This window comes from Chelonia mydas, chromosome 19 (assembly GCF_015237465.2).
Source record: "Chelonia mydas isolate rCheMyd1 chromosome 19, rCheMyd1.pri.v2, whole genome shotgun sequence".
Classification (NCBI taxonomy): domain Eukaryota; kingdom Metazoa; phylum Chordata; order Testudines; family Cheloniidae; genus Chelonia; species Chelonia mydas.
This window is the reverse complement of record NC_051259.2, coordinates 2,898,909-2,912,931: the sequence shown is the minus strand read 5'-3', so window position 1 is coordinate 2,912,931 and position 14,023 is coordinate 2,898,909. Positions and strand designations below refer to the sequence as shown.

Below are 14,023 nucleotides of genomic sequence, written 5' to 3'. Positions count from 1 at the left end.
AAGACCTAGTATTCAGACATTTAACACCACATTAGGCATAATACAATTTTAATAATGATTTAAGAGAGTTTTAAAGGTTAGAGAGATACTTTCCATTAGCTCTTTAGTGCAGTGACTGTGCGTGGATAGTGATATTGCAGCAGGGTTGCTCCCTACTACTAACACCAAAGAGCTTTAAATTATCTCCTCCCATCCCTTGGCAGAGCTGCATGGGAGCTCAGGTCAGGACTGACAGCATGTGGGAGAAGATGAGGACTGAGGCTCATAAGAAGCCTGTACAGCACTGGGGTCCACACTGCAGATGGCCCCTTGCTGTCACACAAGTTCCTAGGCAGCAGTGACAGAAAGAAGCACAAGGGAAGTTTAAGTTGAGATTTTAGTCTCTAAAGCTCTTTTAAGAACATAAGAATGGACAGACTGGGTCAGGCTAAAGGTCCATCCAGCCCAGTATCCTGTCTACCGACAGTGGCCAATGCCGGGTGCCCCAGAGGGAGTGAACCTAACAGGTAATGATCAAGTGATCTTTCTCCTGCCATCCATCTCCATCCTCGGACAAACAGAGGCTAGGGACACCATTCCTTACCCATCCTGGCTAATAGCCATTAATGGACTTAACCTCCATGAATTTATCCAGTTCTCTTTTAAATCCTGTTATAGTCCTAGCCTTCACAACCTCCTCAGGCAAGGAGTTCCACAGGTTGACTGTGCGCTGAGTGAAGAAGAATTTCCTTTTATTTGTTTTAAACCTGCTGCCCATTAATTTAATTTGGTGGCCCCTAGTTCTTATATTATGGGAACAAGTAAATAATTTTTCCTTATTCACTTTCCCTACACCACTCACGACTTTATAGACCTCTCTCATAGCCCCCCTTAGTCTCCTCTTTTCCAAACTGAAAAGTCCTAGCCTCTTTAATCTCTCCTCATATGGGACCCGTTCCAAACCCCTAATCATTTTAGTTGCCCTTTTCTGAACCTTTTCTAATGCCAGTATATCTTTTTTGAGATGAGGGGACCACATCTGTACACAGTATTCAAGATGTGGAAGTTCCATGGATTTATATAAGGGCAATAAGATATTCTCCGCCTTATTCTCTATCCCTTTTTAAATGATTCCTAACATCCCATTTGCTTTTTTGACTGCCGCTGCACACTGCGTGGACATATTCAGAGAACTATCCACGATGACTCCAAGATTTCTCCTGATTAGTTGTAGCTAAATTAGCCCCCAATCATATTATATGTATAGTTGGGGGTATTTTTTCCAATGTGCATTACTTTACATTTATCCACATTAAATTTCATTTGCCATTTTGTTGCCCAATCACTTAGTTTTGTAAGATCTTTTTGAAGTTCTTCACAGTCTGTTTTGGTCTTAACTATTTTGAGCAGTTTAGTATCATCTGCAAACTTTGCCACCTCACTGTTTACCCCTTTCTCCAGATCGTTTATGAATGGGTTGAATAGGATTGGTCCTAGGACTGACCCTTGAGGAACACCACTAGTTACCCCTCTCCATTCTGAAAATTTAATATTTATTCCTACCCTTTGTTCCCTGTCTTTTAACCAGTTCTCAACTCATGAAAGGATCTTCCCTCTTATCCCATGACAACTTAATTCACTCACGTCCCTCGGAGGCTCCTTCCCGTGGGGTGCCCTGCCTTCGCCCCGCAGCTGCCTTGCCCCTTCCAGCTGCTGCCATGATGGTGAATTAGAGATTTCTGCACCCCCAACCAGAGTCCATTCTTCCCACTGAAAATGACTCATGCCACTGTACAGCTTGTGTCACCAGTGTGACACTAACCCGGCGTACTGTATCCGTTCGGACATGGCTATGCAGCCAATCGAATGCATTCTGAAACTGCCTCTCTGCTGCTACATTTGATGGTTGGAGACACCTGCTGGCTGGTGTGTGGCATAGTTCTCGGGGCCACCTCGTTACAGTTTGGCAGTAAACTTTTCCAGCAAAGAACCCTCGGCAAAAATCCTACCCAATACAGTCTTGCAGACGAGATTTCCTACAGGCTGAAAACTCAGCTGAGAGTAAAAGGTGTCCATGCTGAGATGGGTTTTAAGTTGTTTTAAACAGAGTGATATATACTTAGTGAATTAGACAAACTGCTCAAAAGCAGAATTTGGGTCCCTCAGTCACTGGGTATCTATTGCCGTTTAAACGGATGGCACGTTTCCTCTAACCAACCACTAACTCCGCTTTCGTTCAATCCCTTGCAAATCTCACACATTTACAGGACCTCTTTGGGAAAAGAAATACAGGCCACTCCATCGCAAATGGAAGCATCTTAAATCAGTTTTAAGCCTAGTTCCTCTAATAGAAACAGTATTCACTGTAAATTATTCAGTCAGCTACATCGCCGTTCCTGCAGCTCTAAGATTAGTATCTTCGAGCTAGTAAGTGCATCACAACCTGCCTTTTGCTGCCTTTTAGGACCTGTGGCTACAGGCATCCATTTGCCCACCTCAGCCTTATTTCGCCCTTGCTCACATTGTGTTGTTTAGTGTGGGAGAAAGTTTTCTGCATCATTTCCAGGTAAAGTTACCTTCATTTATAGTTCAGCAAATTCTATTTGGGCCATAAGTGTAGGAGCAGGTTGTAGGCAGAAGGAGCAAAGCACTGTTTGCATCAAAAAGGTTGAACCCAGAACTAAGATTAAAGAGGTTTAGTACAGCAAATAATCATAGTGCATCTAGCCAGCAGGCTGGTCATTTCTTTAAAGAGACTGAACAAAAAGAGGCAGTGGGGGGGGATAAGGGCTAGATTCTCTCCTTGCAGTATGGCCAAGGCATTTTCCTAGCGTAAATTTCCAGTACAAAGGAGCCACTTGTAAAGTTAGTGACTGTTTTGCAGAGTATGTTTGCCCGGCACGGGCACATGGAATGCATATTGGAGAGGATGACCCTGCCAGAATGCCAGTTCTTGAGTGAGCAAAAACAGTTTCTGCCATGCCCTAATGTGACCCAGCAAGGAGTCTGGGATCCACACACAAAAGCTTCTCCAAGCTACCATCTTTCTGGGCAAGAAGAATTACACACGCTTCCTTTAAGATAATCATTACTGTTTCTCAACTGCCACTGCTGAAATTCCTTCCCACCACACACGTACCCACACGGCCGAACACATTCCTTCTACAGCACTCCTATCACCTTGTCAGCCCAAGAAAGCATGCCACATCCATGCTCACCTCAGCCCCTTCCCAGACTTTACTGAAAGGATCAGACCACCACTGAAAAGTCATCATTGGGATTTTTTTTAATGTAATGGCTTTTAAAATGCAGCCTTAAAATGGTTTACAAGCACCAATAAAGGGAAACAAATGAGTGATCCTTACACATCTTTGAAACACCACCCTACACCCAATAGACACACAGAGCCATCAGCTCTGTCAATGCAACTCTTTGAATATAGACTCTTACTGCCCCCTTAAGGGTGAATTGCAAGATACCATTCTGGGTATTCAACTCTTGTAGCTATCGGAATTCATTTGGGTGAGGCAGGAATTCCAGAATGGGTGACATTCCAGACAGCTCAATGTTCAAAACAGGAACTGGCATCCCACAGATGGACCAATACATAGTAAGAGCATTCACAATCTAGACAGTTCCATTTCAAACCCTTCTGCAACCCACTGGCTGGGTGAAATGAACTTGGTGACTGTAGTTCACTTCATAACCATACCTATCTTCCCCCTCAGGAATCAAGGGAAAGGGGCAGGATTTGCTCAGAGTTGTAATTGCGCTGAACGCCAAGATAAATTGTGACTCAGACAGGGGGAGCTTTTCAGGGTCGCAGACATACCCCGCAAAGGATTTTACCGAAGTGGACTAAAGGGCATTTCAGGCTAGCGAAAGGTGACAGACCTGCAGGGTCTATCCCTAGAACAGATACAGCAGAGGTGGCAGCAGCTCAAGCTTCACTCACACCATCTTTCAGCGTGCGCTCATCATCTTCACCTTGGAGACATCCCCCAACTACAGATAAAAGGGGACTTTTGTCTACAGAGTCAGGTCCACGATTTCCTGGCTAAGGCTGACATTAAGGTAGTCACAACTCATGTCCCAGAGGAGTTAATTTTGAAAATGCCTGTTAAAATTTGTCTCTTACAACTTTGCACTTAAATGCTTTTCATCCTCCAAGCACTTTGCAATGTTCAACTGAATTTTCCATTTGAATAAAGTGTCAAAAGGGGTGAATTTTCCAGCCTCTTGGTTTATCTTAGACCCAATAACACTACTTCAATTCATTTAGTCATTTCTAAACAAGAGCAGAGGATATAAATTGCTGCATCTTACCAATTAAAATAATGTGGAAACTTCTATTTTAATCTAACTATGACCAACAGAAACTATCAAAGCCCCATTTCACACTGTGCAGTATTTCTACATCATAGCAGGAAAGTGGAATTACATTGGCTGAAATGCATTTAGTACTTTGTACTGTTTAGATTTGATATCTAGATATTGCCAGACAGGGGAAGTGAAATTCAGGCTGTATACACTGTGAAATGCTGGATGCATTTCAGCCACTGTAATTTATTTTTTCCATTAAAAATATTCAGGGCATCATCATGCAATTTACCTGTCCCCCTATGAACCTTATCACATAACAGAGTCAGACCACCACCATAGCACAATATACCCAGACAACACTGTTCCACAGGACTGGCTCCTAGCAGCATTGTTGTGGGAGAAAAACTGAAAATTCTTGCCTCCAAAAAGGAGGATCCAGGTAATCTGAATCTCCTGAGATGCTGGTTACGCTCTTCATCTTTATACCATTCTCCTCTAAAGGAAGGCACCCAGCCTCCCGTTAGGATACTACACTCTAGGTAGGCTTCCCTGGCTAGTCCTTAAAATAATGAGGTTTGAATTTTATGTGTATTTAACTATTATACTCAGAATTAGTTAGGAGTAGTTTGCTTTGAGTAAGAAACTGAGATCAGTGCAGTATCTCATTGTATACTTTGGAGAACAGTATTTAATAACAAATGCTTCAGTACCAAATATTCATAGCAAACTCACCAGGGCTACTTATCCAAGCAGAGACTGAAAGTGTTCACAGGACTAGTGCAAAAGAGAGAGTTGTGGTGTTCTAATATGGCAACTGAATTTCTGTTCTGCAAAATTAACTTAGGGCCTGATGCTGCTGACCCTCAAATACAGTCCCTGACAAACCAGAAGTTTTCTCTGCCACCAAATCCCTCTCACCAAAGAGCACGATTACCCCAAATGGAAGCAGATCATTTGCACTGAAAAGCCCCCATGCTTTATTTTGGATAAAAAGGGCTTGTCTGAAGTGCTCTGCCATCACTTTTTCACACCATGAGCCTATTGCAGAGTTTTAACAAAAGACACTGTGTCCTCAGTAAGAAGAGGCACAGCTGGAAAGCGTGGGACCTACTGTGTGCTCCATTAGGCACTCCCATTCCTTTCACTTTATATGCTTCATTCTTTGCTGCTACATACATGTGTTAGCCAGTCAGTCACAGGCTGCACCCCCTCCATCTGCTAGCCTAGCATAGCCCTCCCAAGCATCAGTGGGAGGAATGCATGTGTCTCAAAAAGAAAACAGCTCCCATGGTCGGTTCTCTTTGTGCTCGGTCTCCAACGTTGGTTATGAAACTCAGTCCCATATTTGAACCGCCTGGAGATCTTTTAGCATTTAAGGAGCAGACATTTGCACACAGCCAAATATCCAGCTAAAAACTGAGCGTAGAAAGAGTCTCTGAGGGTCGTATGAAAAAGTTATCCACCCTGTGAAAATCTCTAGAATGAACCTGTGGTATAAGTAGAGTAACCCAGAGAGTTGTCTCATATGGAAAATGGAAATGTAACAACTTAAACAGTCAGTGAGTCTTTAGGAGTAGGAATTTAAAGGGGGCACTAAATCCCTATGAATCCATGACAAGCGCAACAGGCCACAGCAGCTGGTCCCTCCAGTCCCTTTGGGAGATTGCGCTGTGGCTCACTCCTCTCCAGCCGGGAGATTGTCTTCAATCCGCTTAACAAATTTCATTCGTATTTCTGTGACGCCATCTCCTTTCAATGTATCCTGGACAAATTTCACATCCACGGCCATCTGAACCTGGGGGACGGAGAAGAAAAACCAAAAGGAAAGTTGCTATGAAGTTAAACTAAAAGCTTCCCTATTAGCTGTCCACCCCTTAAGATAGGAGATCCAAGACACAGGACAGGACATATCATATTGGGTCCTAGAAAGGGCACTAATTACCCTATCAAAGATCATAGGCTTGTCCCCCTATGCCATTGGCACTCAGATACTATTGGGATGGGGCCATATCATTCCCTAGACAGACAGACTTCCCAACAAGAGCAACGGTTGGGATTCCCTTCAGAACTCTGCATTGCTTCTAGAAGACAGAATCCAGCTAACCCTTATCTCCAGGGCATCTACACACTCCCCCATTAATTGAGGCAGAGTTATAAACTTTACTCAGCACAGACCCTTCCCTTTGGACAATACCAGCCAACTGGCTCCTCCAGTTCTGCTTTGCTCTTGACATAGATTCACAGCAAGAGAAAACATGAAGACCACAAACTTGCACAAGGGGGTTGAAATGCCTGCAGAAGGCTCCATGTTTTCGTTTCCAGCCAAGATCTCCACAACTCCACCACCCTTCCTAGGAGAGAAGGGAAGCCTCACCATTTCTAGGGCTCCTCGCAGCACCCCACACAAGAGGTTGGAGTAAATAAGAGATGAGTGGTTATCAGGCAGCTCCACAAAATCCACCAGAGGGTTATTTTCCAAGATGAGGGAGAACTCATCGCCTGCTGGGCTCCAGTTGGTGATGCTCGGGGTGATGCCCAGATACATTTTAAATGCCACCTATTGAGTTACATGGAGCAGAGACAAGCAAGTGACCCAAACGGTAATATTTCCCATTGACGCTGGTCATCAAAGAATCTTAATGAGCTTTGCAAATATTTACTAAGGAAATCAGATCCTTGGCTCCCATTGAAAGTTAAGAGGAGTCAGGGACCTAACTTCCTTAGGTGCTTTCAAAAATCCAACCCAAAGGCACACACTAGCCCTGTTAGTAGGTTAATTTTATCCCCTTCTCACAGGTAGGGAAATTAAGGGGAGCAATATTCCCTCCTTAAAGGGAAAAATCCAAGAACACTATTTGGATCAGATTTTGCCTAATTCAGAGCAGTTTCCATTTCCTTGGGTTATTTTCTCCCCATGTCAGGGTTCCCTCCCTACTCTGAACTCTAGGGTACAGATGTGGTGACCCGCATGAAAGACGCTGTAAGCTTATTTCTACCAGCTTAGGTTAAAACTTCCCCAAGGCACAAGTTCTTTGCCCTTGGACGGTATGCTGCCACCACCATGTGATTTAACAAAGAATCAGGGAAAGGACCACTTGGCGTTCCTATTCCCCCAAAATATCCCCCCAAGCCCTTACACCCCCTTTCCAGGGGAGGCTGGAGAATAATATAACTAATTGGTTACAAAGTGATCACAGACCCAAACCCCTGGGTCTTAGGACAATAGAGAAGTCAGTCAGGTTCTTAAAAGAAGGATTTTATTTAAAAAAAAAAAAAAAAAAAAAAAGGTAAAAATCACCTCTGTAAAATCACGATGGGTAACAAAAGATTCAAAAACACAGCAGAACTTCCTCTAGGCTTAGTTTCAAAGTTACAAAAAACAGGAATAAACCTCCCTCCAGCAAAGGAAAAATTCACAAGCAAAACAAAAGATAATCTAACACGCCTTGCCTGGCTTTTACTTACAATTTTTGTAATATGAGAGACTTTTAGGATGGTTTATAGGAGAAGGCGTTTCCTGACCTGATGCTTCTCTGCTTCCCAAGAGAACACACAAAACAAAGCCTTCTCCCCCTCCCCTCAAGATTTGAAAGTATCTTCTTTCCCCATTGGTCCTGTTTGGTCAGGTGCCAACCAGGTTATTTGAGCTTCTTAACCCCTTACAGGTAGGGAGGAATTCTAGGCTACCCTTAGCTGTATGGTTATGACACCCCATATTCAGGAAACTCTAGTTTGGATACAAAATGATTTCAAAGTCTCTAGTTAAGCTCAGGAAGCAAGAAGCCACAAGATACATTTTAGAATACAATTGGTGCACCATTCATTATCTCACTCTAAATCAGAAGCTGTTCACCTTAACAGTCCATGAACAGCCTGGCTATGGTGCTGGGACAGGCATAGGACCAGCACTGGTAAAGGCATGCGAGGCTGTACTTGGAGGATTACCTTTGCAATCACATCTGCAGTTTCCCGGAAGTCATGGCATCTTCCTACATTGGACCGGGCCAGAAAATCTTCTATTAGCCGAACTCCAATGTTGTAGCCCCTGTCAATGCACAAAACAGCAGCAGACTATAGAATTATAACAGCACAGCTCAGCTCCAGGAAGATGTTCTAAATCAGTGGCTTGCAAACTTTTTTTTACTGGTGACCCCTTTCACATAGCAAGCTTCTGAGTGCAACCCCCCTTATAAATTAAAAACACTTTTTATATATTTAACACCATTATAAATGCTGGAGGCAAAGCGGGGTTTGGGGTAGAGGTTGACAACTCGCGACCCCCCACGTAATAACCTCACGATGCCCTGACAGGTCCCAACCCTCAGTTTGAGAACCCCTGTTCTACATCTATGCATTAAACTGTTCTCTGAAACTAGTATGTGAAGAGATACAAAAGGAGGGGAAAATATTTTGTTTTAAATTCTGAAAAAACCACAAGTGAACAGTGTTCAGTCTGCCAGTTGGATTGGGTGCAGAAAATAAGAAACAGCAGTTTAAACAGTTCTGCCTACTACAAACTTTCCCAAAGGACTCAAACTCCAAAATGTTAACTTACATTTTATCAAGCTGTTTATTGACATCTTCGTCGTTCTCATAATCCTTACACAGCTGAGTGACCAAAGCTCCATAGGTCAGAGTGAAGAGCTCCGAGCTCTAAACAGATTCAAAAGGAATTTACCATCAGCTGGGCAGAAAAATCCCTGGGCGCCTTTGGGTTTTGTTCCCACCTTACTTTAGTTGGCCTGGAGAGGGGGCCAGAAAGCTTCCGATTCAAAGGAATCGATTACTACACCAACTCTGCAGAGGTCCCAGATTTCATATTTTAAGGAAACTTTAACCTAACAGTAAACTTTAGTGTATTTTAAAATCTTTGGGGTGCTGCTCAAAGGTGATTAACTGCCCCAGAGACAGAAATCTTCTATCTCCAGCACATGAACCACATGGGCAGAGGCAAAGCACATTCCCCTGCACCGCACCCAGTACACACTGCACTCCCCACTAATGTGTCCAGCCCTGACTTGAAGGAGTCATCTGTAGGGCTGTTCAGTCTCCATTGTCATTCAATCCTTAGCCTCTCTGGTGGACTACTAGTGTCTCAAGATCATAATCAGAACATGCCATTAAGAACTGGCGTGAGACCTCCAAGTCGTTTCATACAGAGCACCAAATAATCACTATCATTGCAACAATTTACAATTACTAGCGATGTGAACTAGATTTGGACTGGTGACTTTTAGAGAGGTGATAGTGTACATATCCCATAAAAGCCCTCAACCTCTATTATCCATATTTTCCCTGTGTCACGTTTGCATTGTACTTCTCAGATTCCACATGAAGTTCCCTTCATTAGAACATAAAACACCCTGCATTCATAAACTGATTTATTTTTTTTGTCAGTATGGTAGTTACATCCCAGCCCCCAAAGGTGATTTGTCCACAGCACATAATTTAGCACAAAAGGCTATATCTGCTCACGAAGACCAGGACTGGAACAGCAGGGACTGTTTCAGGTCAGGACTGAAGTACACTGGTATGCAATGCAGCTGCACCCACTATGCCCAATTCTAATCAAGATTATTGTTCTTCCACAAGTGCCAGAATCACACAGAAGATGAATAAAAGAACAGACGCTCTCTCACAGCTGCTACCACTATATTTCCTGAGCCCAAAGTGATTAAGACATGGTTAGTGTTTTCTTAGTAGCCATTAATCAGAACAGCAATTGATTACAAATTCATTCTCTCCTAAGTGACTGAAAAATAAAAGCAAAGAATCTACACCAAAGTTAGTTTTTCACATTATCTGAAATAAATGTATTTACTTGAGGAGACATGTTATTTTTAATATTTAAGACTTTGGGTTTCATTTTTTGCAGCTGTTAGAAATATCATGGAAAGTCTAGTCTCAAATTAAGTAGCCTATCACCTACCATGAGATGCATAGATGCAGAAGGTGAAATGAATGGCAAATACCAATACTACAGAATGAAAGCAGCAGGCAGGCAGAAAGGAAGGGAAAAGAGACAACATCAGAGTTAAGTGAGACAAACTGATCACGCCACATTCTGAACAAGTTCACACACAGCCAAGTCTGAAACACAGGAAGGAATCACTCAAGGAGTAGAACTTGGATTTGTTAGAAGTTATAGAGTATTCTGTCCTGTCATTAAGACCTAATGTTAATTAACAAGGTCAACAATTGGAGAGAATACACATCTAGGCTCTCCTGTTTGGTTAAAAAAAGAATTAGCGAAACTGGCAGGAAAGCCACTAGAATTACAGCTCTATACAGCTGGTATTTATTCTTTGTTTAGCATTTACAATGCTAAATTCATCACTGAAAGTCAAAGATTAAGATGCTCGCAGTTTATATTACTCAAAAAGGACAGGACAGAAGGCTCCTTTAACTCAGCTGGTATAGTAAGAACCTGGGGAAAAAATTAACCAACATGCCAAAAAGGTTAAATTATTGTTAAGGAACCATATCATTTTAGTGAAGTCACATGCCTGGCAGCTGGACAGAGCAGTGCGTGAATAGATGGAGAAAATCCAGCTGTTACCAGTCCAAAGTGTTTAAATTAACTGCATCCTGTCATCAAGCTTTCATCTACTGCTATCAATCTGAAAGAAGTGTATAAAAGGAGCCCGCAATTGAAAGGAAGTGGCTAGAGGATGCCATTTAGTAATGTTCAAATGTTACAGTCAATGCACCTATACAATTTAAAAATACCTAAAGTCACAGGGATCTGACTTGTAGATCAATGCTTGGTTTTTACATAATTTGGTAGACTCAATTTGCCTATCAGCTTTACAGCAAGTAGCCTTTTTGTATTTCATTCTCACTTATATATGAAAGCACAGCAAGTTAATCATTAATCTAAGTTTAATTGGCCTTTTGTACAATCTTCAGTAGCATACTATTACTGTGCTAACAAGAGTGTTTGAATGCTAATTAAATAAATCCAATGCCTTAAACACAAAAGCCATGTCCACACAAGAAAAATGGAGTCAGTGGCCGACAAAGGGGTCTGCAATGGATGGAGCTCAATTACTGCTGAGTACAGACAAACCAAATTCAGCATCTGCACCCATTGCTGAATCCTGCAAACTGCAACAGATATTCATCCTAGTGTAGAAAAGACTGAGGGAGAAAATAACATCAATGAATGAAGTCCCATTTAAGTCAATGAGTCACATTCACTTGTGACTTAATGGAGTTGTTATATCAAGGATGGATGAGCTTGGCTCCATTTATCTTCACGTTGAAATTTAAGCTCTATACCTTTGCTCCTCATATCTTTCAAAAAAAGAAAAGGAGGACTTGTGGCACCTTAGAGACTAACAAATTTTTTTGAGCATAAGCTTTCGTGAGTTACAGCTCACTTCATCAGATGCATGCTGTAGCTCACGAAAGCTTGTGCTCAAAAAAATTTGTTAGTCTCTAAGGTGCCACAAGTCCTCCTGTTCTATTTGCGGATACAGACTAACACAGCTGTGTTCATCTCCTAGGTTCATCTGGAGTGGTAACACGGAATAAGATTATAGACAGGCAAGACCCAAATGTGGCCTAACCTTTTCAGAAAGGCAACGTGTGATATGTACTGTGCAGTTCAAAGGCACGTTTCTACAAACATGAAAAAAGAGAGCCTTCCTGCTCTTAGTCTAAGGAAGCCAGGACTTTGCAGCACTATTACCATGCAACTCCTTACACTGTGGGTGTTGCTCTAAGGATTAGGATAGCTGTGGTTTAACACAGATAACTCCCCATATAAACATTAACACAAGCCCCTAATATTAGCTCACAGAACATCCACCACTGAGCTCCGAACACCGCAGCAGCAGCCTCCATCACCGCAGGGTACACGTTGGGGGGACACTGCAGGGATCCGGGGGGGCAGGTATTTAAGGCATCCCAGAGTTTTGCGAACTACCCCTGGGCTGGGGTCGCTGTTCTGCGATGCAGGGGCTTGGAGCGGGCACAGGGGCATCCAGCACAGCTGGAGCTAGTCAGCAAACGGGGCACCCCAGACTCACCCCCCCGGCCCCGGGATGACACAAGCTCCCCATGCCCGGCAGGATGAGCCGGGTTCCTGCCAGCAGCTTGGCGCCGGCCCGGAGGCCCCTTCACCCCCCCCAGCTCACCCCACCTCAGAACCGCTTGGGAACCCGCCGAAGGTCCGGACACCACCCCCCCCCGACTCCAGGCCCCCCCCCATGGTCCAGATACCGCCCCCCCCCGACTCCAGGCCCCCCCCACCCCCACGGTCCGGACACCGCCCCCCCCCCGACTCCAGGCCCCCACCCCCCACCCCCACGGTCCGGACACCGCCCACCCCCCACCCCCGACTCCAGGCCCCACCCCCCACCCCCACGGTCCGGACACCGCCCACCCCCCCGACTCCACGCCCCGCCCCACCCCCACGGTCCGGACACCGCCCACCCCCCCGACTCCACGCCCCACCCCCCACCCCCACGGTCCGGACACCGCCCCCCCCCCCGACTCCAGGCCCCCACCCCACCCCCACGGGCGGACACCCGCCCCCCCCCGACCAGCCCCCACCCCCACGGTCCGGACACCGCCCCCCCCCCGACTCCAGGCCCCCCCCCCCCCCACCCCCCACGGTCCGGACCCCCCCCCCCCCCCCCCGACTCCAGGGCCGCCCCCCCCACCCGCCCCGCCCCCCCCCGACTCCATGCCCCCCCCCCACCCCCACGAGTCCGGCCACCCCCCGCCCCCCCCGCCTCCAGGCCCCCCCCCACCCCCCACGGTCCGGACACCCCCCGCCCCCCCCGACTCCAGGCCCCCCCCCCCCACCCCCACGGTCCGGACACCCCCCGCCCCCCCGACTCCAGGCCCCCCCCCCCACCCCCACGGTCCGGACACCCCCCGCCCCCCCCGACTCCAGGCCCCCCCCCCCACCCCCACGGTCCGGACACCCCCCGCCCCCCCGACTCCAGGCCCCCCCCCCCCCCCCCACGGTCCGGACACCCCCCGCCCCCCCCGACTCCAGGCCCCCCCCCACCCCCACGGTCCGGACACCGCCCGCCCCCCCGACTCCAGGCCCCCCCCCACCCCCACGGTCCGGACACCGCCCGCCCCCCGCCCAGACACCCCGCCCCCCCGACTCCACGAACCCCCCCCCCCGGCCAGGCCCCAAACACCCCCCCCCCCACGGTCCGGACACCGCCCCCGGCCTGGCGCCCCCACCCCCACAGCTCTCCTCAGCCCCCGCCCCGCCCCCACTTACCATTTTCTTGCTCTCGGTGCCCCGACCGGCCTGGCGCGACATCCTGCCCAGCCCGGTGTGCGTCGGCCCGGCCCGGCCCAGCCCCTCCGACCCGCTCAGCCGGCAGCCTCCCGCAGAGCCTCGGTGCAGGGCCTGGCGCGGGGTATGACGGGACCTGGAGTCCCCTCGAACCCGGCGCCTCCTCCACCCCAGCGCGGCCTCTCTGCCCGGAGAACTACCGCCCCCACAAGGCACCGCGCGCCGCCCTCAGGGCCTGCTGGGAACGAGAGGGGAGGGGGAGGGAGACGTTCCACTCCCAGCAGGCCCTGAGAGAGCAGCGCTTGACTCAACTACAGTTCCCAGCATGCCCTGGGAGAAGAGGGGCTGCGGAGACTACAGCTCCCGGCATGCCCTGGGCCGGCTCAGGGTGGAGGGACTACAATCCCCAGCATGCCCAGCCGCGGCGAGCCTGGCCTCTAGGTGGCACGTGGGGAG

General features: G+C 47.1%; 1 protein-coding gene across 2 annotated transcripts; it reads right to left on the bottom strand.

Annotated features, from left to right (window-relative positions):
- Positions 1–822: 822 nt before the first annotated feature.
- Positions 823–13,893, bottom strand: TRAPPC3 (trafficking protein particle complex subunit 3). Of its 2 annotated transcripts, none has more exons than XM_043532313.1 (5): positions 13,550–13,779; positions 8,858–8,955; positions 8,248–8,347; positions 6,646–6,859; positions 823–836 (listed from the first exon to the last, which is right to left on the bottom strand). In XM_043532313.1, exons 1-5 carry the CDS (start codon positions 13,589–13,591, stop codon positions 829–831), a joined length of 462 nt encoding a protein of 153 aa, XP_043388248.1. In that variant the 5' UTR covers positions 13,592–13,779; the 3' UTR covers positions 823–828. The 2 variants fall into 2 exon arrangements, with proteins under 2 accessions (XP_043388248.1, XP_037737798.1); XM_037881870.2 differs by lacking the exon at positions 823–836 and adding an exon at positions 3,248–6,097 and having other exon boundaries at positions 6,677–6,859; positions 13,550–13,893.
- Positions 13,894–14,023: the final 130 nt, after the last annotated feature.

Excerpts from the sequence above, each read along its gene's own strand:
- TRAPPC3 (XM_037881870.2), bottom strand. The coding sequence starts at position 13,591 with ATGTCGCGCCAGGCCGGTCGGGGCACCGAGAGCAAGAAAATG. Across the intron at positions 8,956-13,549 it reads GCACCGAGAGCAAGAAAATG|AGCTCGGAGCTCTTCACTCT; the intron begins GTAAGTGGGGGC and ends GAATCTGTTTAG. Across the intron at positions 6,098-6,676 it reads TGCGAGGAGCCCTAGAAATG|GTTCAGATGGCCGTGGATGT; the intron begins GTGAGGCTTCCC and ends TCCGTCCCCCAG.